A 16,160-nucleotide genomic window follows, 5' to 3' on the forward strand; every position below is an offset into this window, starting at 1 on the left:
CTACAGATATGAGAGATGTGTGCTGCAGAACTGATTTCCTTTAGAAATTCATCTCTGGAGACAAGAATAGAATTCAGTGGTGAAGCACATGCTTAGCACATGCCCAATTCTTCCCTAACAAAAGGGAAAAGGAAAGGAAAGGAAAGAAGGAAAGAGAAAGGAAAAGGGCTTGTTTTCTTCTTGGACTATATTCCTAGTTGAGACTTGCCCATTTGATCTGTTTCAATATTTAACAATATTTCACATTTTCTTACAGTTTTCACTGAAAAATACTGTACTGCTAACCATGTGGATAAACTTCCTGGCCCCCGAGACTGGGTACAAATTCTACAGGATCAAATTAAACTTGCCAGAAGAAGGTTAAAAAGAGGCTCAGGTAGGAATAAGCTGGGTTTTTTTTTAAAGTAATTGCAGAAATACTTTATTGAATTCTTCGACTTAATAAAGCATAATAGTTTCCTCTGAGATACTGTGGTATCATTTGTCATTTGAAGGAGTCGCTCTATGTAATGTGCCGTCTTAAAGTCATACTCAAGAATTTTGAAGCTCACCTTAAGACTGAATAGTAAAAATATGTCAGGCCATTTGTTTTGAATAGCACAAGTCAAGAAAAGATGGTCAATCTCATTTGTGGTCTGACATTTAAAACTTTCGTTTCTGTGTATTGATTTTTGTTTAAATTTGCATGACATTTTAAAGATCCTAGTTACTTAAGGTGGTGTGTGTGTGTGTGTGTTTAAATTTTTAAAAATCTGACTATGGCAGTTTATGTATTATTCTTCCAGGAATGTGAGCGCCAGTTGGGTTGTGATTAAATCTGGTCATTTGAAATCTCAGCAGGCCAATTTACCAGCGAGGGAGCTTTCTGAGGTTGATTTTCCTACCAACAAGAACAGTTATCTCTAAAGGGGCCACAAATCTCTAGGTATTTTTTAAATCCCATGTAAATTGGTACATCTACTATGAAAAATGGTATTCATTTGAAAATTTCTTTAAAAAAATAAAATTAGAACTTCCATATGATATGGCAAACCACTACTGGGCATAAATCCAAAACCAATGAGTATGTTGATGAGCTTTCTGTATTCCTGTAGTCCCTGATTCATTTTACTTTTTTATGTGCTGGGCCTGGGCCTTGAACTCAGGGCATGGGTACTGTCCTTGAGCTTTTGTGCTTAGGCCAGCTGTCTCACTACCACTTGAGCTACAGCTTCACTTCTGACTTTTTTTGGTGCTTCATTGGAGGTTGTCTCACAGATTCGCCTGCCCCAACTGGCTTCAAACCATGATCTTCAGACCTCAGCCTCCTGAGTAACTATGCATACAGTTGGGAGTGCTCAGCTCACTGAGTCATTTTTCCTAGTAGCTAAGATCAAGAATAAACCTAGCCTACCAGTGGATCAATGGATACAGAAAAGCATAGTATCTACATACAGTGGAATACTTTTTAGCCTTAAATAAGAAGGAAGTCCTGTCATTTGCCTCAACATGGGTAGGCCTGGAGGATGTTTTGTAAGTGAAGCACAGAAATATAAATACCACGTGCTCTCACTGTAGAATCTAAAGGAATAGAATGCATAGAGCAGTGAGTAAACAAGGCTCCAAGGGGGAAGGGGAATTGGGGACAGATGCCAGAGAATATAAAATTTCACTGAGACAAAAAGAATAAATTAAGATCTACTGTGTAACGTGTTGACCAGGAGCACTAATTCTTAGTATACTTGAAACTTCCCCACAGTTTGTGGTGCAGTACATCTGTTAATTAGTTCACTAAGCCATTCTACAGTGCGTGCATATTTCTAAACATCATGTTGTACATCATAAATATATACAAGCTCATTTGTCAGACAATAAGTAAAATAAAATGAAAAGAATTGAGATCAAACATCAAGATACCCAGCCCTCAAGGACTCCCCGGGCCAAGAGTGTGAGGCAGGTTGGAGGTAGACTTTGGGTGATGAGATGTTGCACATTTTAGATACAATGGAAGCCTATAAGACCACACCTGCAAAATTGTGTGAGATTATGTCTCCAAATCCATTTTGTGCTGCTATAGCAGAATGTCACAGACTCTGGGTAATTAATTAGTAGTGACCAGTTCTGGGTCACAGTTCTGGAGGCTAGAAGTCCAAAATTGAGGGACTGTAGCTGGCAGAGGGCACATGACCTGTATCATCTCATGGCTGAAAAGCAAAATATTAAGGAGAAAGGGAGATCGACCTCACCCTTTTCTAAGGGTGAACCCCCTCCTATAATATGAACGGTCATCCATTCAGGGGGCCAAAGCCCTTGTGGCCTAATCTCCTCCCAGTGCTGTTGTAACACAGTAACTTGGGGAGAAACATTCAGATCCTACCTAAACAAATGCTTATCAGGGAAAACCCTGCCCTCCACATCAGCCTCATCTCCACCAGACATCCACACCAGCTTTCTCCTTGTTCTGGAAATAAGCTGGTTTCTGCCCTGCTTCTGGCCTCTCTGTACCATCTTTCCTAAACACTGCAGAGGTTTCTTTGTCCCGAATCTTCATTGGAGCCTAGCTACTTTGATCTTCTGCTGCCTGCACAATCATATCTTTGCTTCCTTTGCTAGACTAGGTTAGGGCTGCTGCTGAGCCATGGTTGTGTCCCAAGTGACACACAGGAGCACTAGTGTGAGACAGGGCTGACTCAAGAAATATTTGTTGAGTGAATCAGTGAAACTTTCAGTGATCCCAGAAGGAAGAGACTGTGGTCCACTACAAAGAGGTCTTGTTAGTTTTGTTGAAATGGTATGAAAGCCTTGTCACTTCCTTGAGGTTCAGGACCTGTGGGTGGCAGTGTCCTGAGCTCTGTGCTTAAGAACAAAGTCTGGCTGGGCCCCTGTGGCTCGCATCTGTAAATCCTAGCTACACAGAGGCTGAGATGTGAGAATTGAGATTTCGAGCTAGCTTGCGCAGACAAATCCTTAAGACTTTTTATCTCTCATTAACCAGCTGGTAGTGAATGTGTGGTTTGAGTGGTGGAGGTCCGGCCTCCAGTGGAGAAGGGGAGAATGTGAGGCCTTGAGTTTCAGCCCAGCCTTGTGGGAACAACATTCACCCCTTCCTCACACCTTATTTTCTCCTCCTCAGCCCTTCCTCGCACTTCTTTTTCTGCCTCATCTCTTAAACACTGTCTGTACACCTTTGCCAGTCTCCTCTCTCCTCCCATCCTCTCTCAAAAGTGCAGCATCTAATCCCCTGTGTCCTGGCCTCATCCAGAGCAGACTAACTGGAAAGATCCATCTCCTGCTGGCAGAGGTCCTTCACCTGTGTACCTAAAGGTCAACTGCTTCTGCCTTGCCTTACATGGCAAAGCCCCATTTTATTAGCAGTTACATCACCAAGTCCCCCATTTCCCCCCACCCCACCCCATTTCCTGGAATGGTTGAGTTGGCAGCAAAGAGAAACTATCTTCCATGGTTGAAAGACTGCAGCTGGTGAAGGGCTATGTCGTTCTGGGGCAGAAGTGCAGGGAAGGGGAGAAGGGAGGAAGGTGAAGGTCAAGTGGGCTGTCACCCCTGACCCAGCCCAGGTCCCTTCCTGAGCGCTGAGGTGGCCTTGCAGCCCCTCAGTGTGTACAGCCCAGCTCACATTTCAGGCATTAACCTGCGGGGCGCCCGTGATGACAAGCATAAAATGGCCCTTGTGGTCTAGATTCTGCCTTGAGAATCTTGACTGATGAGTGTGCAAGAATTTCCATTTACCTATTGATCTGCAGGAGGAAATTGTTGATTCCCCAAAATGAAGAAACATTAAACATGGTATTTAGGTTTGAGAGAAAGCTACAGTGTGTTAGAATGAAGAGAAGTAAGTCTAGCATCAGTAGGCCCAAAGGTAGAGGATCAGTGTAGCTGAGACTCAGCTACACAGCTACCTTTGGTCTGCCCACTACCTGATAACAACTGTGCTGCCAACTTTGAGCCAGCCTGGGGCAGGCCAGGTAACCCCTGGGCATGCAGCTGCCTCTTGGTGCTGGTGGGAGCAGATGGGGACATGTAAGAAATACCCACAGTTCCCTAAGAGCATGAAAGAAGGAAGTAGATGAGCTCAAACTGTTGCTGTTCCTAACTGGAGGGCAGCAGACTGACCACCCAAGAAAGAACAAGAGACCTTTGTGATCCAAATGTGTGCCTCTCGCTAAAGAGTGTAACTAAAAGTCCCTTTCTAAGGACCTAAAAGTGTTAAGAAAAACCTTGAAGGTCAAAGTCATGAAAAGGAGGGATATATTAGAGAAGGCTGCTCCCAATGATAGGAATGCAGCTTTAGCAGGAATGAAAATAGCGAGAAAAAGAAATGCGCAGGTAAGCTGCCCAGTAGGTTACCTGGATGACAATTTATTTTTTCAGTCCCTTTGTCACAGCTATCAGCATTATGTGTAATGTTTTGGGTTTTATTGGGGGGTAGGTTGTGAGGCTTCAACTCTGGGCTTGGGTGTTGTCCCTGAGCTCTTCAGCTCAAGGCAAACGCTCTACCACTTGAGCCACAGCACCACTTCCAGTTTTCTGGCGGAGATAAGAGCCTGTGCTGCCTGTGCTGGCTTTGAACCGCGATCCTCAGATCTCAGCCTCCTGAGAAGCTAGGATTACAGGTGTGAGCCACCAGTGCCCAACCCGTGACCATACCTTAACAATCACAGCATTTCTGTTAAGAATCACATTTTAGGGCTGGGAAGTTGGCTCAGTGGTAGAGCACTTGCCTTGCATACATGAGGCCGTGGATTCGATTCCTCAGCACCACATAAGCAAAAAAGAAAAAACCGGAAGTGGCGCTGTGGCTCAAGTGGTAGAGCGCTAGCCGTGAGCTGAAGAGCTGAGGGACAGCATCCAGGCCCAGTTCAGGCCCCACGACTGGACCAAAAAAGAAAAAAATCACATTTTAAATGTTCATTTCCCCCTCCCCATTTGCTATTTCTTTAGAACTGTTAACATGATCTCTCTCTCTTCCCTTCCTCTGGGAAGCTTTCACTCACTCAGAAGCTCTGGACACTGTCTATTCCTATTCTGTAACATTATGACACTTGGCCTGGTATATTTTAACTTTTGATCACTGAGTTGAGATGCTCTGCCTATTTGGACTGTATTTTAAATAGATTCTATGAGGACTAGGAAGTGGGAGGTGGCTAAGACAGAACCGCCCCTTGATCTCCAGACAGAAATCCTGGCTCATCAGCCAGGAACCACCTACTAGACTTTGTCTTCCTACTTTGTCACCCTGCATTCTGGGGCATCAGAAAAGCAAATTGAAACCAGAGTGCCTCGAAATTTGTACAAAGGGACCAAGAGGCCTGGATCAATAACTAGCTCTTGTGCTGTTTTTGTCTTGATTATTTTCCATCTAAATGATAATACAAAGTATGTCATAGATACTCTACAACTTCAGCCTTATTTATCATCTTTGGCTCAATTCCTAGAATGAGGTACAGACCCTGGCTGGGCCACGCTCATCAGTAACCACTGAGCATAATCTTCGGTGCCTCTGGGAAAATTAGTAGCCAGGCCCCCATGGGAAAGGTTGTTATGCAAATCCAAACAGAAATTCATTTGGAGTTCTCATCACATGGAATAATTTTTTGTATATAACTAAAATGATTCCTTTCCTGGTGTGGATTTTTTTTATCATTTTTATTAAACTACTTCCTTAGCTGAAATCACAATTTATTATTTGTGTGAGATCCCAGGGTTAAAGCCGTCATTGCTAGTAAATTTTGATTAGGCTTGCTCAATCTTTTCTAAATTTTACTAGACTGTCAGAGGGAAGAAGGATTGTGAACTTACAGTTGCAGACAGATGTTATAATTAACTTCATATGATACCGCGATGTCCTTCATCTGTCACACCTGGCCATGATCATGAAGCTGTCATATGCTAATTTATATAGTTTACATAGCTTTTGGTTCTATGTGTTCTCTTCTGACAGAGTTACATAGGTCTGTTTATAAAAAGTAAGAATAGCTGGACTGTACCTCAGACTGGTGTGTGCATGTGTGTGTATGTACATGCATGTGTGTGCGTGTGCAAGAGTAAAAATGAGCCAGGAGCTGGTGGCTCACTCCTGTAATCCTAGCTACTCAGGAGGCTGAGATCTGAGGATGGCGGTTCAAAGCCAAGCCGGGCAGGAAAGTCAGTGCGACTCTTATCTCCAATAAAACCACCAGAAAACTGGAACTTGTGGCTCAAGTGATAGAATGCTAGCCTTGAGCTGAAAATCTGAAGAACAGAGCCCAGGTCCAGAGTTCAAGCCCCACAACTGACAAAAAAAAAAAAAAGAGTAAAAATGAGGACTGAGTATTGCTTTTGCTTGCTGCCAGCTGAATACTGAATATGATAGGAATGACAATCCTCATGTGTCCATACTGTCCATGTGCCAGTGTGTTCAGCCTTCCATAGGAACATAGAGCATGCCACCAACATTACCCAGCAGCCATAGCTAACACTACCTCTGTGCCTGGCATGTCAAGGCTTTGGGGCCCTTTCTTTGTGAATGAAGTACCTCCCTTTGCAAAACTACTAAGGAGAGTAAAGTGTGTGTGTGTGTGTGTGTGTGTGTGTGTGTGTGTGTGTGTGTGTGTGTGTGTGTGTGTGTGTGTGTAGCAGGATTTATAATGCAAGGTTTGCTTTTTTTTTGGTCGGTTGTGGGGCTTGAACTTGTCCTGGGCTCTGTCCCTCAGCTCTTCAGCTGAAGGCTAGCACTCTACCACTTGAGCCACAGCACCCTTCCAGTTTTCTGAAGAGTGGCATGAGCTACCGGTGCCTGGCTCAAGGTTTGCATTTTAAATCTTAGAAATGAAGCCTCATTTGAAGAAACTTGATTTGTATGTGTGTGTATGTGCGTGTGTGTGTGTACATGTGTCTGGTGGTACTGGGGTTTGAACTCAGGGTCTTGCTCTTGCTAGGCAGGTGCCCTCCAGCTAGACCATTCACAGCTTCCTTCATGACTGAACTGAAGGCAGAGATTGGCTGGCAGCTTGTGGTCCGGAATTTCCAGGTATCTCCACAAAAAGGTTCAGTGTCTGGATTCTCTAAGGCTGACTCCAGTTCTACAATTGGAATTCACTGACCTGCCTGCCTCACAGTTGAGCAGTCCATTCCAGTGCTAGCTGGTTTTTGTTTTTGTTTTTGTTTTTTGAGGGGGGGGTTCCAGTCGTGGGGCCTGAACTCTGGGCCTGGGCTCTGTCCCTCAGCTCTTCAGCTCAAGGCTAGCACTCTACCACTTGAGTCACAGCGCCACTTCCGGCTTTTTGCTTTTTGCTTGTGGTGCTGAGGAATCGGACCCAGGGCCTCATGCATGCAAGGCAAGCGCTCTGCCACTGAGCCACCTTCCCAGCCCTGCTGTGGCTGGTTTTTATGGCAGTGCAATTAAAGGAAAGTGAACTAAAATTATCAATGATTGACAAAATAAGGCTCAGAAGATTTTTTTAAATAAATTTAATGCAAGAAAGCTGATTTTCTGCTATTCTCTATACCGGTGGTTCACACTTGTAGTCCTAGCTACTCAGGAAGCTGAGATATAAGGATTGCAGTTCAAAGCCAGCCCAGGCAGGAATGTCTTTGAGACTCTTATCTCCAGTTGACTAGCAAAAAGCCAGAAGTAGAGCTATGGCTCAAGTGGCAGAGCATCACTATCCTTGAGCACAAAAAAAAGCTAAGGGATTGTGCCCAGAACCTGAGTTCAAGCCTCTATATCATCACAAAAATAAAATACGTTTTCTTTATTTTAATAATGATGTTGAAATCTGTAATGTGAGCCAACTGAAGCGAAGAGGAAGAGTGTAGACGGCCATGTACACTGGAGTTATTTTAATTGCATTACTGTGTTCAGCAAAATGAATGTGTTCCCTGAAACTAATGAGATTTGTGTTTTATGTTCGTAACCAGCAGAGGTAGCTGACGGTGATGAAAGACTGGACAGCATTTCTCTACCACCAACAGGTAAAACATATTTACATTTTCATCACCCGCTGCAGAGCACAGGCTGGGAAATACTGGCATTGAAAATGCTTTGCCATTAGACATGCAGATGCTTGAGCAAGCTGTTTGTACATCGCACACCCAGGCCTCGGCATCCACAGCTTCTCAAGAACCTGGGTTCACACAGGTTTTGAAAAAGTGACCTTTTTATTTTCCCTCACTGTTTTCAGATTCATCTACATCTCAAAAATGCAAATCCTAGAAAGTTAGGATGAAAAAGTTAGAATTACAAAGTGTTTCCATGTAAAATGAAATCTTCACTTTAGCAGTAGGCATCACCAGTTTTCTGTGACCAAATTCATACCTATGCTGTCTTCCCTTACTCCCTCCAAAAGGCCTCTTCAGAGGCAGTCCATCCATATTTTTTAAACAGGAAAGAACCAGTCACTGCTGGGTTTTAATTGTGTGGCTGAACAAGCCCGTCTGTCAGTATGAGTGACACACTGTCCTAATACTTGACCAGATCCGCAACAGAGCTTTAAAGCATCTGCTGCACACAGTTGTATTAAACCACAGACATGACTCTGACCTCACAGTATTTGAGTCCTATCCCTGCCCCTGGCCTCCTGAGAGCTAGAGGGACAAGTGTCTGAACAGTGAGCCATGTGCCAAACAATTGATTCCCTCATTTGGTCTCAGAACTTCGCTGTTGCCTGCTTTCAAAAGAATACCTGAAGATTCCATCCACAAAATACAGACATCCCCAGAGAAATCTCATAACTGATAAAGCTTGAATCAGTCCTTTTCCTCTAGAGATTTTAATGAAATTCAGTGAATGCTCCTCGAGAATCTAGTCTGTATAAGGATTCCTAGTAGACTTCCTTGTGGTCCCATGTTCATTGGCAGCACCATCCCAAGATGGCCACTAAAGCAGAGTTGATGGGTGAAGGATGGGCATATTGTAATGAACTTGAGAACAGCAGGAAAACCCAGCTGTGTAAATGATACATTGCTTTCTCTGAGTTGAGTAGCTAAGCAACAGATCGATGGACAAATAAATGAAATGAGCCACATAGTACAAAAAGGGTCTGCCTGTTTCAGGTCCTTCCCATATATAGTCATTATGTCAGAGGAATTGCTCTTATTGGGCTATGTGTCCACATTTGTGAATTAAGAGAATTGAAATATATGATCTCTGTTGTTCCTTCCCAATCTATCATTCTCTGAATATCAGGACAACTTATCAGTCTTTATTCTTAACAGTCCCAGCCCATTCCCAGAAGATGCAGGCAATACTAATCATACTAGTGTTAGTGTCTTCCTGCTCACTACCCTGTGGGCGTCGGTACCAACTATCCTAAAGCCATTTGACCTGGTGGGTTTCAGTGAGCTTTTGTTTTCATGTGCCTTGATGTGATACCTTTATATTTAATTGGAGGTAGAAACGTTTGATGTGAGAAAATTGAGTCACAGGGCAAGCTAGAACAGCCTCATGGAACCAAAAAGGCTTTGGAGGAATCAGAATGAGAAGGAACTTGAGAGATCATCTAGTCCAATCCCTGCCTTTTTTTATCCAGTCCTTTTATTTTTACAGGAAAAAAAGCCTGAGGGCCCAGAAACATTAAATGACTTTCTCAAGGTCTCACAGCTGGCTGAAGGCTTGGCAGGACCCCAGGCCTCCTTGCCTCCCAACCATGACACCTACACCATAGCGTTGTTTTATACCTAAGCCAAAGTCAGCTTTTCTCTGCATGCTTCCTACAAGATTCTAAGAGCTGATGGATGTACTGATCCCTTTAGGATTCCATTTTAATGTCTCACAGTCGTCACAGTTAGAATGTCTGTCATCAGTGTAGCCACACAGCTCACTAGAGTTTAAGCTCATTCAAGTCCTTTCTCAAAATTTGCCTGAGGCTGTGAGGTCATAATGGAAGAGAGTAACAAGGGTCTTTCACCTGACTACTGAAAGTGATACAGATTACGAAACAGCATGGGAAATTAAAAGTTTGGTCATTTTTGAAAAGGAGAACTGAAGGCACAGATTGGTGCTCATATTACATAGTAATAAAATAATATTGATAATCTAGCACGTGTCTTAGTTGCCTCTCTAAAACCCAGTCTGGTCAGCTCCTCGGAGTGTAATGTTACTGCTGACACCCTCCCATGTCCCTGATATGAGCAGCAAATGTTAGCGCCAGCTTCTTGCACACCTGTGTCTTATTCCTTGGACACAGCCTCACCAGAACCATGGAAGCCACCAAGAGTTCTGATATAGACTTCCATTTTCTCATGTATCTCAGCTGATCAAGCGATCCTTTCACATACTCAACAATGCTTTGTTTTCTAAGAGTCTGGGTGTATGGGGAATGGAAAGCTGGAAAGCTAGACATCTTTACATGTTGCCCTAAGCCAGAAGTGACTTTACAAGGGTTTTAGTCAGGCAGTCAAATGACAGTTGTTTCCACCTAGTGTTTTTAAACAACCTTCTGTTTGTTTGACTTTAACAAAAACAGATACAGATTGTATAATGGAGAAGCATGTTTTCTTAATGTATTCCTCCTGAGCACTGCTCAGAGAGCCTTTTGAGCAGTTGCTGGCCCATCAGGGTGTTGTGGTCTGGTGTCTACATACCTGTCATCAGACTAGAGAGAGAGACAGAGGCAGCTACCGAAATTCTGTGACACAGATGTGGAGACAATGTTGGAGAAGGGAAAAAAGAAAAAGCCTCCCAGGATCTGGGAACAACTGGCAGTTAAAAAAATAAGTACAGAGAAAGTGAAATCAAAACATTGCTTTCTAAAATTTAAAATGAGGCCCTTGCTGGATGTCAGTGGCTCTCATCTATCATCCTAGCTACACAGGAGGCTGAGTTCTGAGGATCACCATTTGAAGCCAACCTGGACAAGAAAGTCATGAGACTCATCTCCAATTAGCAACCAAATCTGTATATGCATTATTATTGCACCATATTCTATTTGGGAGGTAAATGGTTTTCTACTTAGCCCTTTCCTATTGTGTGGCCATACTCTAATCATAACACACAGTCATGATATAGACATGGGCTTGCCTGTAAAAAAAAATCATTACAGGCTTCTAAGTCCTATAATTGCACACTTAGCACAACTAAAGCCTTGACTATAAACTTAACTATTGAACTCTGGGACCCAGATACCTCTTCGTGCTAGTCCCCCACCCCCACTTCATCCCTCCTTGTCCAGAATACCTGGCTTTCACCATGTGGTCCCTGAGAGCAACAGCTCCTCCTTTACTGTCTTGTCTCTGTTGTAGGTGATATATTTGACACCAGGAGAGGAAACACGGTGGACAGAGAACCGGGTTCATTGCCTAGACTTGTGCTTTAGTGACGTTGATCATTAGCATACGTAACTCTTCCATTTGAATCTACTCAAAGACCCACACTGCCATGTGTGGATGTTTTGTGAAGTTTATCTGTCATGGTTGAATCGTTTCCTATGATTTCTTTGTAAGATGTGATGATCACACAGCCAGATGGATATATGATACTTTCAAAATTGTTTTTAGTTGATCTGTTACCTTTGAAGGTACTGTGAACAATCCAGTTACTAGTTCTGTGTCTGTCACCAAGAGCCTATCTCTCCCTGGCTTTATTCAGCATAACCTAAAGGTGAATATACAGTTTTGGAGCCTGTTTATTTTCATGTAAACTGTTAGCTGCCTATAAAGGAGAATGGCTCTTTGCAGGCCTCAGAGAGGTTGTGAAGGCCAGAATTAATTAGGCCTTCCTCAGTGCACAAGAACAGCTGTTTGGGGAGAGGAGAGAGCGCCGGCCTGTTAGATGAAATCATTTGTGACATCAGTGTTCCCCCTAAACAGCCATTTGGCATTGAATAAGTGAAAATGAAGGATGAATTCTTAGCAGAGGAATGACATACATATTGTGTTGACATTGTGACCAATTAAAGCTAATTAAAAGATGCAAAACTCCAAGTAACCAGTTCTCCACCTGATACCCAGTAGCCATTTACACAGAGGGTTTTAAATGAGTGGACCCCAGTTCAGACATTGTGTGGTGACAGGTCACAATAGGCATGCTTAATAGCCTGTTGTTTATTTTGGTTCCTGGTGTCCCTGCCCTCCACTTTATAGAAAACCCACATAAGAAAATGTAGGTTTGTTTTTTAAAGAGATATGTTTTTTAAAGAGATATGGGTATGTGATTTACAGAAATAAGTCACCTTCAGATTTTCTTTCTCTTAACACAGTAGTGAGTTGAAAGTAGCATTTATTTAGAAACACTACCTTTCCACCTCATTTGTTGTATAAAAGCAAATCGCCTTGAATCTTTGGCACAAAAGAAAAATGACTGTAGACCCACCCAAACCCCAGGATTAAAACCTGCCATGCGGGGCTGGAAATATGGCTCAAGGAGTAGAGTGCTTGTAAGCACATGGTCTTGAGTTCAAACCCTGGTACCACCAAAAAAAAAAAAAGGGAAAAGAACACCACACTGACAGTTTACCCCTCTCCCTACCATCTACTTCATCTACCTGTTGGAGCCAGCAATGACTGTGGTGGCCACTCTGTCCACCCTTGGCTAGTGAGTGAGGGAACCAAGGAGGTTCCTAAACTGAGGTAACCATTCAATGGCCAGCTACACTCAGAATGTGGATATCCATACTACCTGTCCAAGGCACTGTGTTACTGTACTGAGACACCAAACCTCAAAACCACGACCAGCTTACACCCAAGAAGATGCACAACATCCCATAATGTGACAGAACCAGGTTTTAGGTGTGGCTTGTGAAAGCAGTCTAATGAGTCATTACATCGCCTGTCTATGAGTCTTTTATCTTTCCTGTTGAAGCAAGGAGGAAGGTTCAGACTTCCAGTTTTCCTTTAGTCTTTTTCAGATCTCTTTCCTGAAAGCAGTCCCTTTGCAGGTTTGGTAAACTCCTCCCTTACAAACCTGCGCTTTTGTTTTTCTGCAGCAGATGCTTTTAAAAAAAAAATGGTCTCCTGCCTCCCAGAATGAAATATTCCTGAACGAACGAGAAGAGATTAATTAGTGCCCTTCCACTCTGTTAAACTATGATGAATATAACCGTAGTTCCGCTTAGTCTGCACCGTGACCCTTGAAAAGTACTCCCTTCCAAGTCTGGTGGCAGCTTGGTGCTGCCACTACTTGAGGAGGGGTAGAGTTGTTCAGCTCACAGTTATGTGCAATGGATTCCTAAGGTGGAATCTACATAAACAGTGAAATCATATTTTGTCATTTAAAATTGTATTTGTGTTAACTTACTGTGACTACTGTTCAGACTTTGTTCAAAAATCCTTTTTTATAGGTTTTCTTAGCAAAAAAAAAACCATATCTATGGATAACATGTCTCAATCTTCTGTATATATGTTTTATTAATATGTAAATATTTAGATTTTTTTAAATTACTATGTTCTTTAAAAAAAAGAACTCAGTGCAAGGCTAGTTGTGAAAATGGTGTATAACATCGTGTTGTGATATCAATTCTCAAGATGCTCTTTATGTCCATTCTGGAAGAATATAATAAATTACTTTAATTGAATGCACATGTGTCTTCGCCTGTGTGCCAGTCTCCCCGTGTTTATGAAGTCAGCACTGTTCATTAATTAGAAGGTATTTATGAATATTCTGATGATCGCCCCCAGGAGTTATGCTGCCTTATGAGGTTAATTTTTCAGAATAAAACAAACTAGATTGCTACCGGAATGAGACTCCTGAAACCCTGCAGTCACCAGCTCCGCCTGCCCATCGGATCAACGGCAGTAGCAAGTCCCACAGAAACACTTGAGCATTAAGTACCGAGATGCTTGAAGCCTAATTTTAAATGAATTAGGTGGCTTTGTAATCTTCACTTAAAAGGTTAAGCCCTGCTTCTATGGAAACAACACATCAGAAGGACAAATCAATCTTGTCCAATACAAAGTGGCCGCTCAAACGTGATTGCTTTATTCTCCACTGGACACAGGAGGGCGCTACTCCCCATCGGGACCTACCCTTTCCCGCCTCCCATGAGGATGTCCAAGCCCCTTGCTAAATCCAGCCAGGATTTTCCATCCCCCATCACCTTGTTGAAGCTGGACATGAGCCTATCCTTCCTGCCACATGTCCTGCTGCATCATGGGGCCCCTTGTGTCCATGAAATTGCTTGCCAGGGGTCCATGTTATGTCCTATGGCCTGAGGACATGCCCTTGCTCCCTCTCATATGCCGACACAGATCTGTGTAGTTGGCCTGGCAGAAGGGTCCTGTTGGGCCTCTCCAATCCAAGAGAGGGGAGGAGGCCTACTGTGCAGACAGGAAGCCCCAGGAGAAAGGGAAGCTCATCACCAGCCTCTCTTAAAAGCTGTACTCCTGCATGCCCAGCCTTGCCAAGCAATGGAGAATGTGGTGGATAGGGCAGGCTCATTTCCCAGGAGCCCCTGTGTTCAGCTCCACAGCATTCTGGATATTAGCTGGGTCAGATCCTATGGTGGTTTCCAGTGACACAGATTGGGGTGCAAAGGGAACGGGTGAAGAACCAAGGCTGGGGAGGCACTTGGCACCAAACAGCACCAGATCTTGGACCATCGCAGGATGTGAAGATGGTGTAGGCAGCCACTGGAGTGAGTGCGTGAGGGCTTTCTATGTCTTGTCTTACTTTGATCCATCTGGCTGGATTCGAGAGCAGTCAGCTGTTGAGAGGGCAGAGAGTGGTTAAAGAGAATCCAGGAGATCAAAACACCCACAGAGCCTAGCACAAGAAGAGGAACGACAAGAGTAGGTGACTAGGCTGGAGGAGGGGGTGGTGTCAAAGCTGACAGCCAGGGTTCTGTCTGGGGAGAGGGGCACAGGTTTCATTTTCCCACTCTAAGCTACAGAACATGGTGAAGAGTGATCCGGAGAGCAGGTGAGTTCAGTGAATTCACTCATTCATTTCACGCTTGTTTACAACCAGCCTGGCACCACTCTAGGGCCATGAGTAAAAAAAAAAAAAAAATCACCCCTCAGAACTCTGAACACGTGTTACCAGACAGTACAGATGACCAAGCCCTGGAGAAAACACAGCACACAAGACCTACTTGTGTTCTTCAACAAGCTCCCTGGGGAGGAAGGAATTCAAACTTGGAAGCCTTGTTCTCAAACTGGAAGCAATCATACTTCCTCATACTTCAGCTCATTACTAATCTTCATACTTAAAGAGGGATTTGTGACTATCTGCCCACAAGTAATCACCAGGCTCCATCAAATCAGGTGTGTGTGTGTGTGTGTGTGTGTGTGTGTGTGTACTTCATATCACTTGATTTTCCTCTGGAATTATGTTTCTTATTCATTTGATTTCTGCCCATCTTCTGCTAGAACCTAAGCCTCACATATGTCAGGGATCTTTTCCTTTAACATTTCATAACTTAGAATGCATGAAATTGATCATCCCCTTGGAAGATAATATATGCAGGTACATTTATACCTAGATGTCTATGTAGTTGTTTTGTATTCCAATTTGTTATTAGTGATATTAGTGTTAAAGGAGGCCATACTTTAAAGAACAGAAGGACATCCAGTGAGATGAAACTCAGGTGGGACAATACATATTAATAACCCAAGTAAAGATGATGTTAAATGGCTTTTGTTGCTTTATTTTTTTTTTTTGGTCCGATCGTGAGGCCTGAACTCTGGGCCTGGGCACTGTCCCTCAGCTCTTCAGCTCAAGGCTAGTGCCCTACCACTTGAGCCACAGCGCTACCTCCGGCTTTTTTCTTTTTGCTTATGTGGTGCTGAGGAATCGAACCCAGGGACTCAGGCATGCAAGGCAAGCGCTCTACCACTGAGCCAACTTCCCAGCCCCGTTGCTTTATTTTTTTTTTATTGGAGATACAGGGTCTCATGCTTGCGAGGCTGGTATTCTACTCTTGAGCCAATGCATCCAGCTCTATTTCTGGTTAGTTGGAGATGGAATCTAGTGAACTTTTCTGCCTGGTCTGGCTGATCAACATATAGCAGAATCCTTTGTTTTAATAAACTCAGAAAGAAAGGAAAAAAGTCTTAAGAAGACACACACCAAGCTATTAGTTATCTTTGGATGGTAAGATTATGGATATTTTCAAATGGTCTCCCAAATGACTTTTTTCTGAAATGAATGTATGTCCATTTTACAGTAGAAGTTATCTTTTTCATTTAAAAATGTAGAATAATAGTGGCATGAATAAATGTTCATGATATATTTATTCCTAAGTTATGGG

The 16,160-nt window shown here is 43.2% G+C and overlaps 1 protein-coding gene across 8 annotated transcripts in view; it reads left to right on the forward strand.

Moving 5' to 3' along the window:
* Nucleotides 1–13,372, forward strand: part of Bend7 (BEN domain containing 7) — a 76,126-nt gene extending 62,754 nt beyond the window's left edge. For 2 of the 8 annotated variants that reach the window (XM_013014770.1, XM_013014777.1), the window contains exons 6-8: nucleotides 257–376; nucleotides 7,897–7,950; nucleotides 9,193–9,474. In XM_013014770.1, coding sequence (XP_012870224.1) covers nucleotides 257–376; nucleotides 7,897–7,950; nucleotides 9,193–9,290 — 272 coding nt within the window. In that variant the 3' untranslated portion in view covers nucleotides 9,291–9,474. Of the gene's footprint in view, nucleotides 1–256; nucleotides 377–7,896; nucleotides 7,951–9,192; nucleotides 9,475–9,523; nucleotides 10,008–11,217; nucleotides 11,397–12,811 lie in introns of those variants that run through there. The other 6 variants (XM_013014774.1, XM_013014772.1, XM_013014773.1 and 3 more) reach the window with 6 other exon arrangements.
* Nucleotides 13,373–16,160: the final 2,788 nt, after the last annotated feature.

This window comes from Dipodomys ordii, unplaced genomic scaffold, assembly GCF_000151885.1.
Source record: "Dipodomys ordii isolate 6190 unplaced genomic scaffold, Dord_2.0 Scaffold24, whole genome shotgun sequence".
Classification (NCBI taxonomy): Eukaryota; Metazoa; Chordata; class Mammalia; order Rodentia; family Heteromyidae; genus Dipodomys; species Dipodomys ordii.